Below are 14,848 nucleotides of genomic sequence, written 5' to 3'. Positions count from 1 at the left end.
GTTCCAACATGTCCAGGTATGTGATTCCCGTTACAGTTCTTTTTGCAAAGAAAAATGGTCCATAAATCTTTGTATGGGATACAGCACAGAACACGTTGGTCTTCAGTGAGTCTCTTTCATGTTGCACTGGTGAATGTGGATTTTCCAAACCCCATATGCAAACAATGCATCTTTTGACTTTTCCACTAAGGTGGAATATTGCTTTATCGCTAAAAATTACACGCTGTAGAAATCTGTCGTCCTCCATCTTTGCTAGCACATAACCACAAAATGTGAGATGCTTCTGTTTGTCATTGGGGTTGACAGCCTGCACAAGTTGTAGTTGGTGTGGCTTGTACAGCAAATGCCATCTCAGAACTTTCCATAAAGTTGGTTGGGATATTCCAAGTTCTTGACTGGCTCTATTGGTAGACTTGCTCGGACTGCGCACAAAACTTTCTTGAATACATTGGACATCATCCTCTGACACACGCGGTTAGCCTGTGCTTTTTCCTTTGCACACACTCCCAGTTTGTTTAAATCGCTTAAACCAACGACTACTGCTTTTGCAAGTAGGTGGTTGAATACCGAATCTGTTATGAAATGCCCGCTGCACTGCAATTTGCGACTCACTTTTCACGAACTCAAGAACGCGGGAAACCTTGTGCTGCACAGTCACCATCTCCCTCACACGTGACAGTGAAATGGAATGACAGCCCTACTGCCACGCGAACTCCACCATCCGCTTTTGAAACCGTCACCGCTCGCCCGCCTCCACCCACCAAAAACTTTGAAGGTTCCTCTTTTCATTGGCATGAAGCTTGTTCATTTTGAATATGTACTTAAATACACATGAATTTTTGAAAATGGGTCCATCATTTAGAATAATCCTGTACATAGTTGGTAGAAACCCACCAACACTGAGCAACACATAGCAGTGATACATATGCCCAAAATGAAAATCATCTACTTGAGTTCAAGTCCACAGCAAAGTATTTTGTCAGAGTGTTCCTTATTCATGCACAGTTCATTGTAGTAGAGAGTTTGTGGAAATGATTAGAGCAGAAGTTTCCCAGTAGATACAGCTGCAGCTGCAGCTACAGCTGCAGCTCTGCAGCTGTTGATTTACAACAAAGTGGAGGAGGGACTCTGCTCAGGTGACCCATAGAATACCATGTGACTGGCAGATGAGGCAAGCTCTGTTCTGCACTGCCTCCTGGCAAGACAGCAACGCTTATAACATAGGCATCTCTGGCTACTGATTGCTATCAATCCCATAGATGGCCACTGTATACATCAGGTGGCCACAGGTTGTTTCCAGGATGGTGAGCACCCAAGGGGTAGCTTACTCAAAATACAATGCCAACATTAGCCATGGCAAAAGCATGTGCTGTTATGTGTAACATGCCCACAGTTCAGTGTTTTCAGTGCTTTTCTTTGTCAGCCAGTCTAAGAAAGGTATGATGACCTGTGAAAGAGGGCTGTTGGTATGAGTGGTTTGGGCCATGGTTCAAGTGATGACAGGGAATCTGTCTATGGTGTTCTGCAGGTCCTCATCCAGATGAAAACACATGACTCAGTTTTGTCTAAACCTCAGCCTTGCCTAATTGGTAAATGTGACACCATGTGTATGTTGGCATGTTTTCCAGTGTGATTGTCAGAGCCTCTTTCACAATCTGAATAACTCCACTGATCAGCTGTGATAGGCATTGAATTGTAGGATATTGGTTGCTATGAATTCCAGTGTACCTGTGCATGAGAACTGTTGCAGAAAATAGTCCAAAGTGTCAACTGCCACAATAAGAAGATGACCTGGTATAGAAGTCGCCAGACTGGTTGCTCAAAGGAACTTGTGTTTTGGTGTTGAAAAAGTATGTTCCCAATAATCTGGCCACATATATGATACACTGTTTCAGTGAAGTTTGTTAAGTGAGTAACATCAGCAGTCAATAGTATAAATCTAGCACAGTAATTTACTTTGCTTAAAAACACTTCCTTTTTCATTAGATTAGCAGATCAGGGAAGGGCATCACACACTGTAAGATGCTGTTCTGTAAGCATAAGTACTTTCGACTGGAGTACAATAGTCGTGGTCTGATCTTAGATTATTCAAAAGTCGAGGACAAAACAGTCACTGCACTTAACAGTCGTAGATCTATGATGCTGAGAATTGGAAAGCAGGCACATATTGCTGTAAAAACAATATGTGTGTGTGTACAGTTATTATCAAAGCAAGAAAAAGTCCATTAAAAATTTATTTTTAGCTTATCTTTGAAACGGTCTTCATGATATTAGTTTTTGGCACAATCATTTTTCATCTCAGAAGTGACATAGTGCCCAAGAGATCAGTATTTGTGTGCTGTCAAGTTCATTTGAAGACATTGTGTGGCTTGACAAGTCATGAGTTGATGCATGTCACAGACTGACTGAAAACTGAAAACACTGCACAGCTGAAGTGACAACAGCTGTAATAGCAAGGGCTAGCACACTTATCATCCTTCATGACGACTTGGCTTGCGGCTTCATTCCAAACTGTTTATTGCCACTCAGTTCCAGAAAGCAAGGCAATTATCATTACAAAAGAGTGACACAGTTTCCACAAATTGTTTTCCTGATTTTCTGTTCCAAAAATTTCCTTCAAATTCACTGATAGTACTGGACAATGTGACATATCACTGTGTTGTGGTATATAAAGTTCTGACAATGTAGTGGAGGAAGGTGAATATACTTTCTGGGTGAAGATAAATGATCTTCAGGAAAACCTGACATGAATAAGGTGGGATTAATGGGAAATATAGAGCTCTGGTATCAATTAACTGGCTATGGTGACAAAGGATATCTTAATAATGTTTTTCCTGTACCATACTCAGTCCAATCAGATTGAACTTGGGCCGAGGAGAAAAGTAACATGGCAGGAAACAATACAAAGTTTATCATCAAATAGGTGGAAATGCTGACAAGAGAAGCTACTGAGAAGTTACCCAACGCAACTGGCCTCATGTTGTGAGCAATACCAAGATGGCTGCTCAGGAAACACGGATCTGCGAAGATTTACTGGAGCTGCTGGAGGCATAAGCCACATTCTTACATAGTTATTTCTGCATGAGTAGTAACTTTATCCACATCACTTACAGCACATGCAATCTTTCAGGCCAAATGACCACTATGTCAGGTTACAGTTCTGCCATTGGATCCAAAAATACAGTACTGAAGATCCAAAGGTCACAGCTTGCATTTCTATTATGTATGAGCCATGATTTACATTGAGTGAGAGGCCAAATTACCATAATAACCACACCTAGGCAGATGCAAATACTTGAGTGATCATGGAAGCAAGGCTTTGGATTTACTTTACTATTAATGTGTGGTCAGAATAATAGGTAACAGTCTCGCATGTCCACACACTGTACTGGATAAGTAACAGGTTCTGTGTATTATCAATATCTTCATGACAAATTACCTGCGCTACTGGAGAACACAATCCTTGTAGAAATACAAAGAATTTAGTTTATGTACAATGCCTAACACAGACATTTATGACAGTTAGTGAGCAATGGATTGCTCGGCAAGGTCCAGTTGCGTGGCCTCCCTCTTCACTACATTTTAATCCCTTAGATTTCTGGCTAAGGCAACATTTTACAGCATTGGTGTATTCCACATCCATAGACAATGTGCACACATTACAGAAGCATGTGTGTCTTGTATATAACCAAATTAGAGCAGGAAAGTTTGTTCTCACAAGTCTGTGATTCTTCAACATGGAGGAAGGATGAATAAAAATGAATGGCAACCACATCACGCACTTCCCATAGTGTCAACAGAAGATGTCTATCACAGGACAGAATGGCCCCTATATCAACAAGTATTTGTTCCTGGACAAAAGAATATATGGAATAAAATGGTATTTTAAAAGTGCTGTGTAAGGTGGTCCTCTCCCCTCCCCCTCATGACAATACCAGTTTTTAAATGTACTGCTCTGGTGTTTCTCAGAGGAAAAAGGATTAACAAAGGCAGACACAGTGAAATCACACTACACTGCCAGCATTGGCTCATGAAAAAATTGCTTGTATTTTCACTGTATAAGAGGGTTGTTAAGGAACTTATGGCAGTCTAAAACTGTGTGTAGGATCCAGACTCATGCCCAGGCCTCTGTCTTTTATCAACAATGCTCTTACCAAATGAGAATCTATGCATCACCCCATAACCTGCCTCACTACTTTAGTTATCCAATAGCTCCATCCCACCTTCAAAATTCTGGAGAGGTCCACCAATATAATTTCTTGACTACCCCCTCCCCCTTTTTCCTCTGCCAGCTTTCAAAGTGAGAGGATGCTGTGGAGAATATCAGTATCTACGATCTGCGGACATGGTTTCTTAACATAAAACAATGCAAAATCCATGAGCTCCTTGTTAAGAAGTTAATTTTGGTACTGCACTGCATGAAGTCATGGCTGCTCATTCTCACACTAGTTGGGAAAATAACAATAAATTACTTTCATGATCAGCCATAAAAGGAGAGGCATGCACCATGAGAGTCATGATTTTTTTAAGTTATCAGTTTTATAGTTATTTTAAACAGAGCACGTTTTATAATCCTGACAAGCAGCACAATAAAAATGGAGATGTTTAGAGCTGCTGATGGACAGGTGACATTGATATGGAGTCCACAGAGATACATTAACACCACCTTCTTAAAGGAAGCTGAATTTTTAGCAATAATAGAATACTTGTAGTCTCACTTCATTCTTCAATATTTTATCCAGACTGCCAAAAAGACTCAAATATATTTTAAGGCAAACAGGGAGGTAAAAAGCTGGTAACGTAGCATTATTCATATGACAATACAATGAGTCAATAGAAGAATTGTTCTCTATGCACCACATTTGACAAATCCATTCTTTGGACGAAAGGACATGACATACCACTTCTTGCCCTTGTTAAATGTAAAATAACTAGCCTTAGGTAGTGCAAGTAGAAGTATTTTCACCACAGTACCATACCTTTACAATAAACTTTACTGAATTGATACAAATGTACTCAAAACTGAAATATCAAATCTATCATTCAACCACTCCTGTGAATATGTAAATGCATAAAAATCTCAAACTAACAGATTTATCACTATTACAGAAAGGATAGATTGCTATTCACAGAAAAAAACATACATGCATTCACACAAGCAAGCATGCCTCACACATAAATGACAGTTATCTCTCGCTGCTCAGGCCAGAATAAAGCTAAAACATATCATACGAGAGTAACAAACCATAATGGACTGGGGAAGAAGGGGGGATAGCAGGGTATGGGTGGGGGAAGAGGAAACAATGCTTACTGACAGAGGATGCGAGGACTAAAGGTGGCAAACAAGGCTACACACTGCAGTGTCAGGAGGCTGTGGGGAAGGAAGGGAAGGGAAAAAGGGAGCAGAAGGGAGAGGATCAGAGAAGGGAAAAGATCAATGGGAGCATCAACAAAGAGGAATGCACAATGTAGGTGAGGAGACATGAGGTGGGTGGAGGTGATAGGACAGAGGAGGCAGAAAGTGTTGGGTGGAAAATGTGGGGACAGTAGGTTACCACAGGTTGAGGCCAGGATGATTTCAGGAGTGGAGAATGTGTTTTAAGGATAATTGCCATTTGCTCAGTTCAGAAAAGCTGATGGTTTAGGGTAGGGTCCAGATGTCCCAGACTGTGAAGCAGTCACTTAAGTCAGTCATGTTATGTACAGCTCTGCATCTTGTGTGACAGGGTGGTCCACTTTCTTCTTGGTGACAGTTTGGCAGTGGCTATTCATCCTGGTGGATAGCAGGTTGGTAGTCATACCAGTACAAAAATCTGAGCAATGACTGCAGCAGAGCTGGTACATGACATGGCTGCTTTCACATGTGGCCTAGCCTGTTTCATGGTAGGATAAGTCTGTGACAAGAATGGAAAAGGAAGGGCTGCGTGGGTGGAATGGGCTGGTCTTGAACCTGGATCTTCCACAGGGATATGATTCCTGTGGCAAGTGGTTGGGTTTGAGAGTGGCATATGGATGGACCAGGATGTTTTGGAGGTTAGGTGGGTGATGGAACACCACTTTAGGTGGGACTGGAAGGATCTCAGGTTGGATATACATCAAAACAGAACAAGGTGATAGATAATCAAAGCCCTGACAAAGGATGTGGTTCAGTTGTTCCACTCCAAGGTGGTACCGGATCACGAGAGGGGTACTCCTTCATAGCTGGTTCTTGGGGATGATTGAAGGATTTGGGGTGTCTGGAGATATGGCATGGGAAGTCTGTTTATGGACTGAAGGCCTTTGTGAGACCTTCAGCATATTGGGAAAGGGAGCTTCCATCACATCTGATACCCAATATCGTTCTCACCCCTCCTAAATTGATGTTCCATCATCCACTCCACCTCCACAACATCCTAGTTCATCCCTATGCCACTCCCAATCCCAACTACTTACAAATGGGATCATATTCCTATGGATGACCCAGGTGCAAGACCTGCCCAATTCACCCATCCAGCACTTCCTATTCCAGTCCTGCCACTGACTTATCCCACCCTATCATAAAATGAGCCACCAGTGAAAGCAGCCATGTCATATTCCACGTCTGGTGCTATCGCTGATCACCTTTTTATATTGGTATGATTACCAACCAGCTATCCATGAGGTTGAATGGCCACAGCCAAACTGTGGCCAAGAGCAAACTGGACCACCTGTTGCACCACTTACACCCAAACATACCATGCTTGATTTCAATGGTTGCTTTGCAGCCCAAGTCATTTGGACCCCCCCCCCCCCCCTCCACTACCAGCTTTTCTGAATTGCAAAGATCCTACAACACATTTTCCACTCCTGAAATCATCCTGGCCTCAGTCTCTGGTAACCTAATGTCCTCACATCCTCCACCCAACAGTCCCCACACCCTCCACCCAACATTCCCCCCCCCCTCCCTCCATCTGTCCTATCATCTCCTCCCAACTGACATTCCCTCACCATCACTGTGCACTGCTCTTTGTCAACACACCCACAAATCATTTCCCCTTCTCTGCTTCTCTCATTTCCACTACATTTTTTTCTCTTCTCTCCTCCCCACAGCCTCCTGGTGCTGCACCAGGTAGCCTTGTCTGCCAACTTTAGACCCTGCATGCTATAAGGAATCACCTTCCTCTAACATTACCTTTTTTATGGAGATAACCAATACCATGTATACTATCAATTCTTGCGTAGGTTAAAATTATCTCAGCTGTTTCATTAAAAGATTTCATATGATTTTGCATACAATGTATTATATTTCAGGCTAAAATGTATAAAAAAGGAATTAATGTGTTATAATCGATATGTACTAACAGTTAAAATTACTCTTATTTTCAAAATAATTGAAATTACAAAATTTGTGATATACTTAAAATTCATATTATTAATTGCACAATCTAACACTAATTATTTAATTTATTTCTCCATTGATTTACAAAATAATGATATATTTTAATGAAGATTCTTCTTTGGTAAAGAAAGTTTGTAAACTCTTTTGCTTTGTAAATTCTTTGGAATAAAGTGAGTACTGCAGAATGTAAGTAGTGATGGGCACGCTTCTGATCGAAGTAGACATTTTCTAAGTTTGTCACCAAAAATGTTATTATTTTTTTCTTTTTTTTTTAATGTGGAAAATGTAAAAACAGTGTGATATTGACAGATGTGACAACGAATAAAATTCAAGAATAATATAGGCAAATCTTCATCAGTTATTTAGTCATCAGGAACCTACAAAATTGAAATTTCAGCTACAAGAATGTACCCCTAGACAAGACTTTGAGCCACTGATGACAAAAACAAGTAAATTAAGATCAGTAAAAAGTTATTCTTTTGTGTATCTTACACCTCTCGAAGCTTTCAAAATTAGTGCAAAGAATGAGAATTTAATAGTGATGTGTGGGAGGGTAAGATTACAAAGCTCCGCTAGGAAGCACTGTTTCCTCTTCCCCAAATCATACCCTGCCATCCCTCCCTCTTCCCTGCTCCATTATGGAATCTTGCTCTCATTCAACATGTTTCAGTTTCAGACTGGCCTTGTGTGTTTGCTTGTGTGAATGCATGTGAGTTTTTCTTTTCTGATGCAGGCTTTGAGCAAAAGCTTCTTTTGTTATGCCTGTCTGCCAATCAACATGTCATCTTTACTGCAAGTAGTAACCATCCTTTCGATAAATGTTGATATTCCGACCTGGACGTTCCACTTTTAGATTTATCGCTCTGATGTAAGACCCAAGCATTTAAAATTAGTTCAATAAGTTTATACCAAAAGTACATATATAGTTAAAATCCTACCTGCTGAAAGCTGAAAAGCTTCAGCTGGAAGATAATGCCATACCATTGGCTCCACAAATTTTCCAAGATTGTATTCTGTCAAAAATGAATGGATACACATTAGACACCATAAAATTTAAAAATGAGAAATATACAATGGTTAAAATGATTAGGATGTGAGAAGTATTAGGATTTAATGTTCTGATGACACTAAGGTCAAATCAGCTGTGTCTTTTCAAATTAACTGTTCCAGAATTTGCTTTAAGTGGTCTAAGAAACCCACAGAAAACCTAAATCAGGATGGCTATACCTATGTTTGAAGGCACACCCTTCCAAAATTTCCAAAATAAAAACAATTATGGGATCAGTGAAAATATTCAATTAATTCCTGGTACTAATGCTGTATAAGAGATATGTTAGAATGTAATGTCTCTTTACTATTACAGGAAGCAGAAAAAAAACAACCTAATCACTTGGATACATGATATTTAAATGGGAATCACTCATTAACTGAACCTCAAGATTTAGTGTTAATGTTCATTTTTTGTTCCCCTTAAAGAAGCAGTGTGATGTCTCAAAAGCATGATTTTGTGGAATTTTCTGCTTGAAATGCCATTCATAAGATGGAATTTGATGAATTTTTTGTGGTAAACACAGACAGGGTAGACGAAAATGTAGTTTTCACAACTGTAGACAGTGAGGTATGTTTGAAAAAGACGAGGGCAGGAGTATCTGTAAGGATGTACAGCTAGAGACGATTATTCCCCATCAATTACAGTACAATGGAAAAGTTGATACAATGCAACTATTGGCTGTGAGTATTGTAAACTGCAACAAGTCAAAGAATGAAAATGCAAATTGCCTGCATTTAACTCTGAAAGCGTGGACTTTTTGCATGGTGTATATTGCATTAATAATGTGGTATCACATTGTATGTGGACACTGGACATTAGGGATGGAGGAACATGAATGGAGCCAGGTTTCACTTTCTGATGACTAACAATAACAAAAATTCCTGGATGCAACAATATGAAAACAAGGAGAAGGCACCTACTCGCTTACAGTGAATCAATGCATGAAGCACAGTAACACATAATAGAAAACAGCATTCACACCAGCTTTTACGCGTTAGCCTCTTTGCTGGCAACAGAACACACATTCACACACACAGACACCCAAATACACACTTCTGTAGCCATGGAAAGTCCTGCCATGGGCACGGAAGTGTGCATTTGGGTGTCTGTGTGGTTGTATGTGTTAATATGTGTACTATTGCTTTAAAAAAGGTAATGCTCAAACACTAGTGTGAAAGCTGTTTTCTGTTATGTGTTATGGATCAATCAGCTGTAGGTGAGTGGTTGACTTTCCCTTGTTTTACATATTTCTGATCCCCTGACGTGAACACGTTTACGGCTGGAAACAGCATGGAACATGGATGCTTATCTGTGGGGGAAATATCCTAATACTACAGTAACCAACTGATGGTGTGGGCAAGATTCAGCATTACTGAACATACTGCCTAAAATTGTCCTTTCAGAGCTCAAAGGTATATGGACAAAAAGTTCCAGATTCTTTTTCTGTTGTATGCTGGTGCTGCTTGTACCTTTTTGGGACAGCAACGTTCATCCCCTTAGCATTCACTCATTGTAAGCTAAAAATTCAGAACACCACAATCATAGTCCTTAGGATTGAATGTTCTCATGTCTGAAGTGCATAAAGAAGAGATACACTATGTGATCAAAAGTATCCGGGCACCTGACTGAAAATGACTTATAAGTTCATGGCGTCCTCCAACAGTAATGTTGGAAGTCAATATAGGGTTGAGCCACCCTTAGCCTTGATGACAGCTTCCACTCTTGCAGACATATGTTCAATCAGGTGCTAGGAGGTTTCTTGGGGAATGGCAACCCATTCTACACAGAGTGCTGCACTGAGGAGAGGTATCGACATCGGTCGGTGAGGCCTGGCATGAAGTCGGCATTCCAAAACATCCCAAAGGTGTTCTGTAGGATTCAGATCAGGACTATGTGCAGGCCAGTCCATTACAGGGATGTTATTGTTGTGTAACTACTCTGCCACAGGCAGTGCATTATGAACAGGAGCTTTATCATGTTGAAAGATGCAATCACCATCCCCAAATTGCTCTTCAACAGTGGGAAGCAAGAAGGTGCTTAAAACATCAACTGTGATAGTGCCATGCAAAACAACAAGGGGTGCAAGCCACCTCCATGAAAAACATGACCACAAAATGGTACCACCGCCTCCAAATTTTACTGTTGGCACTACACACGGTAGCAGATGACATTCACCGGGCATTTGCCATACTCACACCCTGACATCACATCGCCACATTGTGAACTGTGATTCATCACTCCACACAATGTTTCTCCATTGTTCAATCATCCAATGTTTACACTCCTTACACCAAGTGAGGTGTTATTTGGCGTTTACTGGCATGATGTGTGGCTTATGAGCAGCCACTCGACCATGCAATCCAAGTTTTCTCACCTCCTACCTAACTGTCATAATACTTGCAGTGGATACTGATGCAGTTTGGAATTCCTGTGTGATGGTCTGGATGTACTATGATGTACTTGAGGACAATATTATGGAAATGGAAGAGGATGTAGATGAAGATGAAATGGGAGATATGATACTGTGTGAAGAGTTTGACAGAGCACTGAAAGACCTGAGTCGAAACAAGGCCCCGGAGTAGACAACATTCCATTAGAACTACTGACGGCCTTGGGAAAGCCAGTCCTGACAAAACTCTACCATCTGGTGAGCAAGATGTATGAGACAGGCGAAATACCCTCAGACTTCACGAAGAATATAGTAATTCCAATCCCAAAGAAAGCAGGTGTTGACAGATGTGAAAATTACCGAACTATCAGTTTAATAAGTCACGGCTGCAAAATAGTAACGCGAATTCTTTACAGATGAATGGAAAAATTAGTAGAAGCCAACCTTGGGGAATATCAGTTTGGATTCCGTAGAAATATTGAAACACGTGAGGCAATACTGACCCTACGGCTTATCTTAGAAGCTAGGTTAAGGAAAGGCAAACCTATGTTTCTAGCATTTGTAGACTTAGAGAAAGCTTTTGACAATGTTTCAAATTCTGAAGGTGGCAGGGGTAAAATACAGGGAGCAAAAGGCTATTTACAATTTGTACAGAAACCAAATGGCAGTTATAAGAGTTGAGGGGCATGAAAGGGAAGCAGTGGTTGGGAAGGGAGTGAGACAGGGTTGTAGCCTCTCCCCGATGTTATTCAATTTTTCTATAGAGCAAGCAGTGAAGGAAACAAAAGAAAAATTCGGAATAAGTATTAAAACCATGGGGAAGAAATAAAAACTTTGAGGTTCACCAATGACATTGTAATTCTGTCAGAGACAGCAAAGGACTTGGAAGAGCAGTTGAACGGAATGGATAGTGTCTTGAAGGGAGGATATAAGATGAACATCAACAAAAGCAAAACGAGGATAATGGAATGTAGTCAAATTAAGTCAGGTGATGTTGAGGGTATTAGATTAGGAAATGATACACTTAAAGAAGTAAAGGAGTTATGCTATTTGGGGAGCAAAATAACTGATGATGGGCGTAGTAGAGAGGATATAAAATGTAGACTGGCAATGGGAAGGAAAGCATTTCTGAAGAAGATAAATTTGTTAACATCAAGTACAGATTTAAGTGTCAGGAGGTCGTTTCTGAAAGTATCTGTATGGAGTGTAGCCATGTATGGAAGTGAAACATGGACGATAAATAGTTTAGACGAGAAGAGGATAGAAGCTTTCGAAATGTGGTGCTGCAGAAGAACGCTGAAGATTAGATGGGTAGATCACGTAACTAATGAGGAGGTATTGAATAGGATTGGGGAGAAGAGAAGTTTGTGGCACAACTTGACTAGAAGAAGGGATCGATTGGTAGGACATGTTCTGAGGTATCAAGGGATCACCAATTTAGTATTGGAGGGCAGTGTGGAGGGTAAAAATCGTAGAGGGAGACCAAGAGATGAATACACCAAGCAGATTCAGAAGGATGTAGGTTGCAGTAGGTACTGGGAGATGAAGAAGCTTGTGCAGGATAGAGTAGCATGGAGAGCTGCATCAAACCAGTCTCAGGACTGAAGACCACAACAACAACAACAACAACAACAACAACAACAGTCTGGATAAATGTCTGCCTATTACACATTATGAGTCTCTTCAACTGTGGGCAGTCTCTGTCATTCAACAGGCGAGGTCGGCCTGTACGCTTTTGTGCTGTATGTGTACCTTCACATTTCCACTTCACTATCACATTGGAAACAGTGGTCCTAGGGATGTTTAGGAGCATGGAAGTCTTGCTTACAGATGTATACCACAAGTGACACCCAATCCTCTGACCATATTTGAAGTCTGTGAGTTCTGCGGAATGCCCCATTCTGGTCTCTCACGATGTCTAATGACTACTGAGGTCACTGATAAGGAGTACCTGGCAGTAGGTGGCAGCACAATGCACCTAATATGAAAAACGTATGTTTTTGGGGGTGTCCGGATACTTTTGATCACGTAGTGTACTTTACATATAAGCTAGATCATTCCCTCCAGACTGTACTTGAGCAGAAGACAGCTTCTTTAGTAGTAGCACAATGCCCCACAGGAACTACACAATAATTTCATTGAAACCATGTTTTTATGACAACAATATGTCATATTAGTATCAGTATTTATTTCAGATGTTTCTGAAGTATTCCAGTGGCGCTAAAAACTACCCTCACATACCTTAGGTCACACGGGCAATAATTACAGTGTAGTGCAATGTCCTTAAATCATATCTGTCTGTGTATGATTATGTGAAAATCTGTACAGACTTCTTAATTGTTTTGACCACTGTTAATGAAAGAACTGAAGTATACAAACAATTTAGATTTAAGTATAAGAAACACTTGCAATTTATGAATTTCTAAAAGGCATAAAAATTTTATTGTTGCTGTCAAACACAACAACAAGAGCTATTAACAAAATATATGACAGAAGAGGAGCTTATAAATTCTAGTTGCCAAAATAGAGGCAACTGGGTCACAGCTCATACATACACACATTTTAACAACATATCTGATCTTCTGTTTACGACAATTCAGAAATTCAAATGAAAGTGAATGACAGGATGTGGTAAGAAGTAGTAAGTACATACATATATTCTGAATGGAAATAACAATCACTGCAAACTCTTAAAAAGTCAAGAAATTAGGCAGAGAAAAGCCATGTTCCAACTTTAAGGTTGCAGTACTGTGCAACACTGTGGCAGGTTAATACACTACATACAGACACGTCACTCCATGGGAGATTTAAATTACAATTTCTGAAGGTGCTAAAAAACACAAAACACTGTAACATTGAAACTCATTAGGAAATTGGAAACTATGTACACTGCTTAAGACAATGTCTAGAGAAGAATGAATGTGTTTTATTTGAATGTAAAAACACAGCTGATTTTCTCTCAGTGGTGTCTGAAACTAATTAAAACTAGTGACATAATGAACTTTTTATGGAAAGGTGGAAATAAAAGGTATTGATTTTACAAGGAAATCTATTCAACAATCCCACAACTTTTTTCAGACTGTTCTCAGTTTCCTTGTAATGTTGTTTCACCTTTTGGAGACAGTCCTTAAATATAGCTTCAGGCAATTACCAAAAGTTGCAGCACTAATTTATGTTCAGTTTTTAAGTTTGCGTAATAATTTATGTTCACAAGACACAAAAGTCAGTACAGTTAAGGCAGAAATATGCTGTGGGTGAATAGGGACAGTCATTGTTTGCTTTGTGGAAAAGATTTTAGTCATCATGAGTGCATACAAAGTTGTGACTATCAACAGATATTCTAGATTTCTTTAAATATTTTCAGACAGTAATAATAACTGAAAAATGCCTTGAAAAAAATTTACAGTAACTAACAGAATAACTATGAAAAAAATACTGTATATTGCCAGCGTCATGGCAATGATGTTCCAAACTTCACAAGTTTTTCTGGTTTTCAGAATGTTTAAGTTTTTGCTATGTGAGGTTTTGTTCAGTGAATATGTAGTTTCAGTTTTTTTGTGTGTTCAGCTGGGTAGAATCATTGACACTACTTGAGTTCTCACCAACAAAATCTGCTGCTGTCTTCAGATGACTATTGAGGACAACTCCTTAGTACTCATCTGAAGATGGCAGCAAGCCCCATTGCAGAAAATTGTGCAGTATCAATCACTATGCCCTACTGAAAATCTAAGTTTACTGAGCTTTAGATTTCATGTCATATTATGCAATTGTGTGTTATAACCTGTCACCAGTGAACCATATTTTATCTCCATAACTTATGATTAAAAGAAACCACTGACCAAAAGGCAGGAGTGTTAAGTTGTCAATAGGCATACACAAAACAAAGGAAACTAGCTAGATTTTGGAGTTACCCTTTGTTGAGCTAGCAGACACACTCACATACACACATACACACACCTGTGACCTTACATGGTGTCAGCTAGACTAACAGCACAAAGCCATTTTTCAGCCGGAGGACTGGTTGTGGTGGGGTTATTATTGGGTGGGGCAG

General features: G+C 40.0%; 1 protein-coding gene across 2 annotated transcripts in view; it reads right to left on the bottom strand.

Moving 5' to 3' along the window:
- LOC126163148 (hexosaminidase D-like) overlaps nt 1-14,848 on the bottom strand; it is a 195,068-nt gene that overhangs the window by 94,219 nt on the left and 86,001 nt on the right. The window contains exon 6 of one of the 2 annotated variants that reach the window (XM_049920077.1): nt 8,296-8,370. The exons of the other annotated variant lie outside the window; for it this stretch is intronic. Coding sequence (XP_049776034.1) covers nt 8,296-8,370 — 75 coding nt within the window. The remainder of the gene's footprint in view (nt 1-8,295; nt 8,371-14,848) is intronic. 2 annotated transcript variants of the gene reach the window in all.

The sequence above is a fragment of the Schistocerca cancellata genome, chromosome 2 (genome assembly GCF_023864275.1).
Source record: "Schistocerca cancellata isolate TAMUIC-IGC-003103 chromosome 2, iqSchCanc2.1, whole genome shotgun sequence".
NCBI lineage: Eukaryota > Metazoa > Arthropoda > Insecta > Orthoptera > Acrididae > Schistocerca > Schistocerca cancellata.
This window is presented reverse-complemented; position numbering and strand designations above follow the sequence as displayed.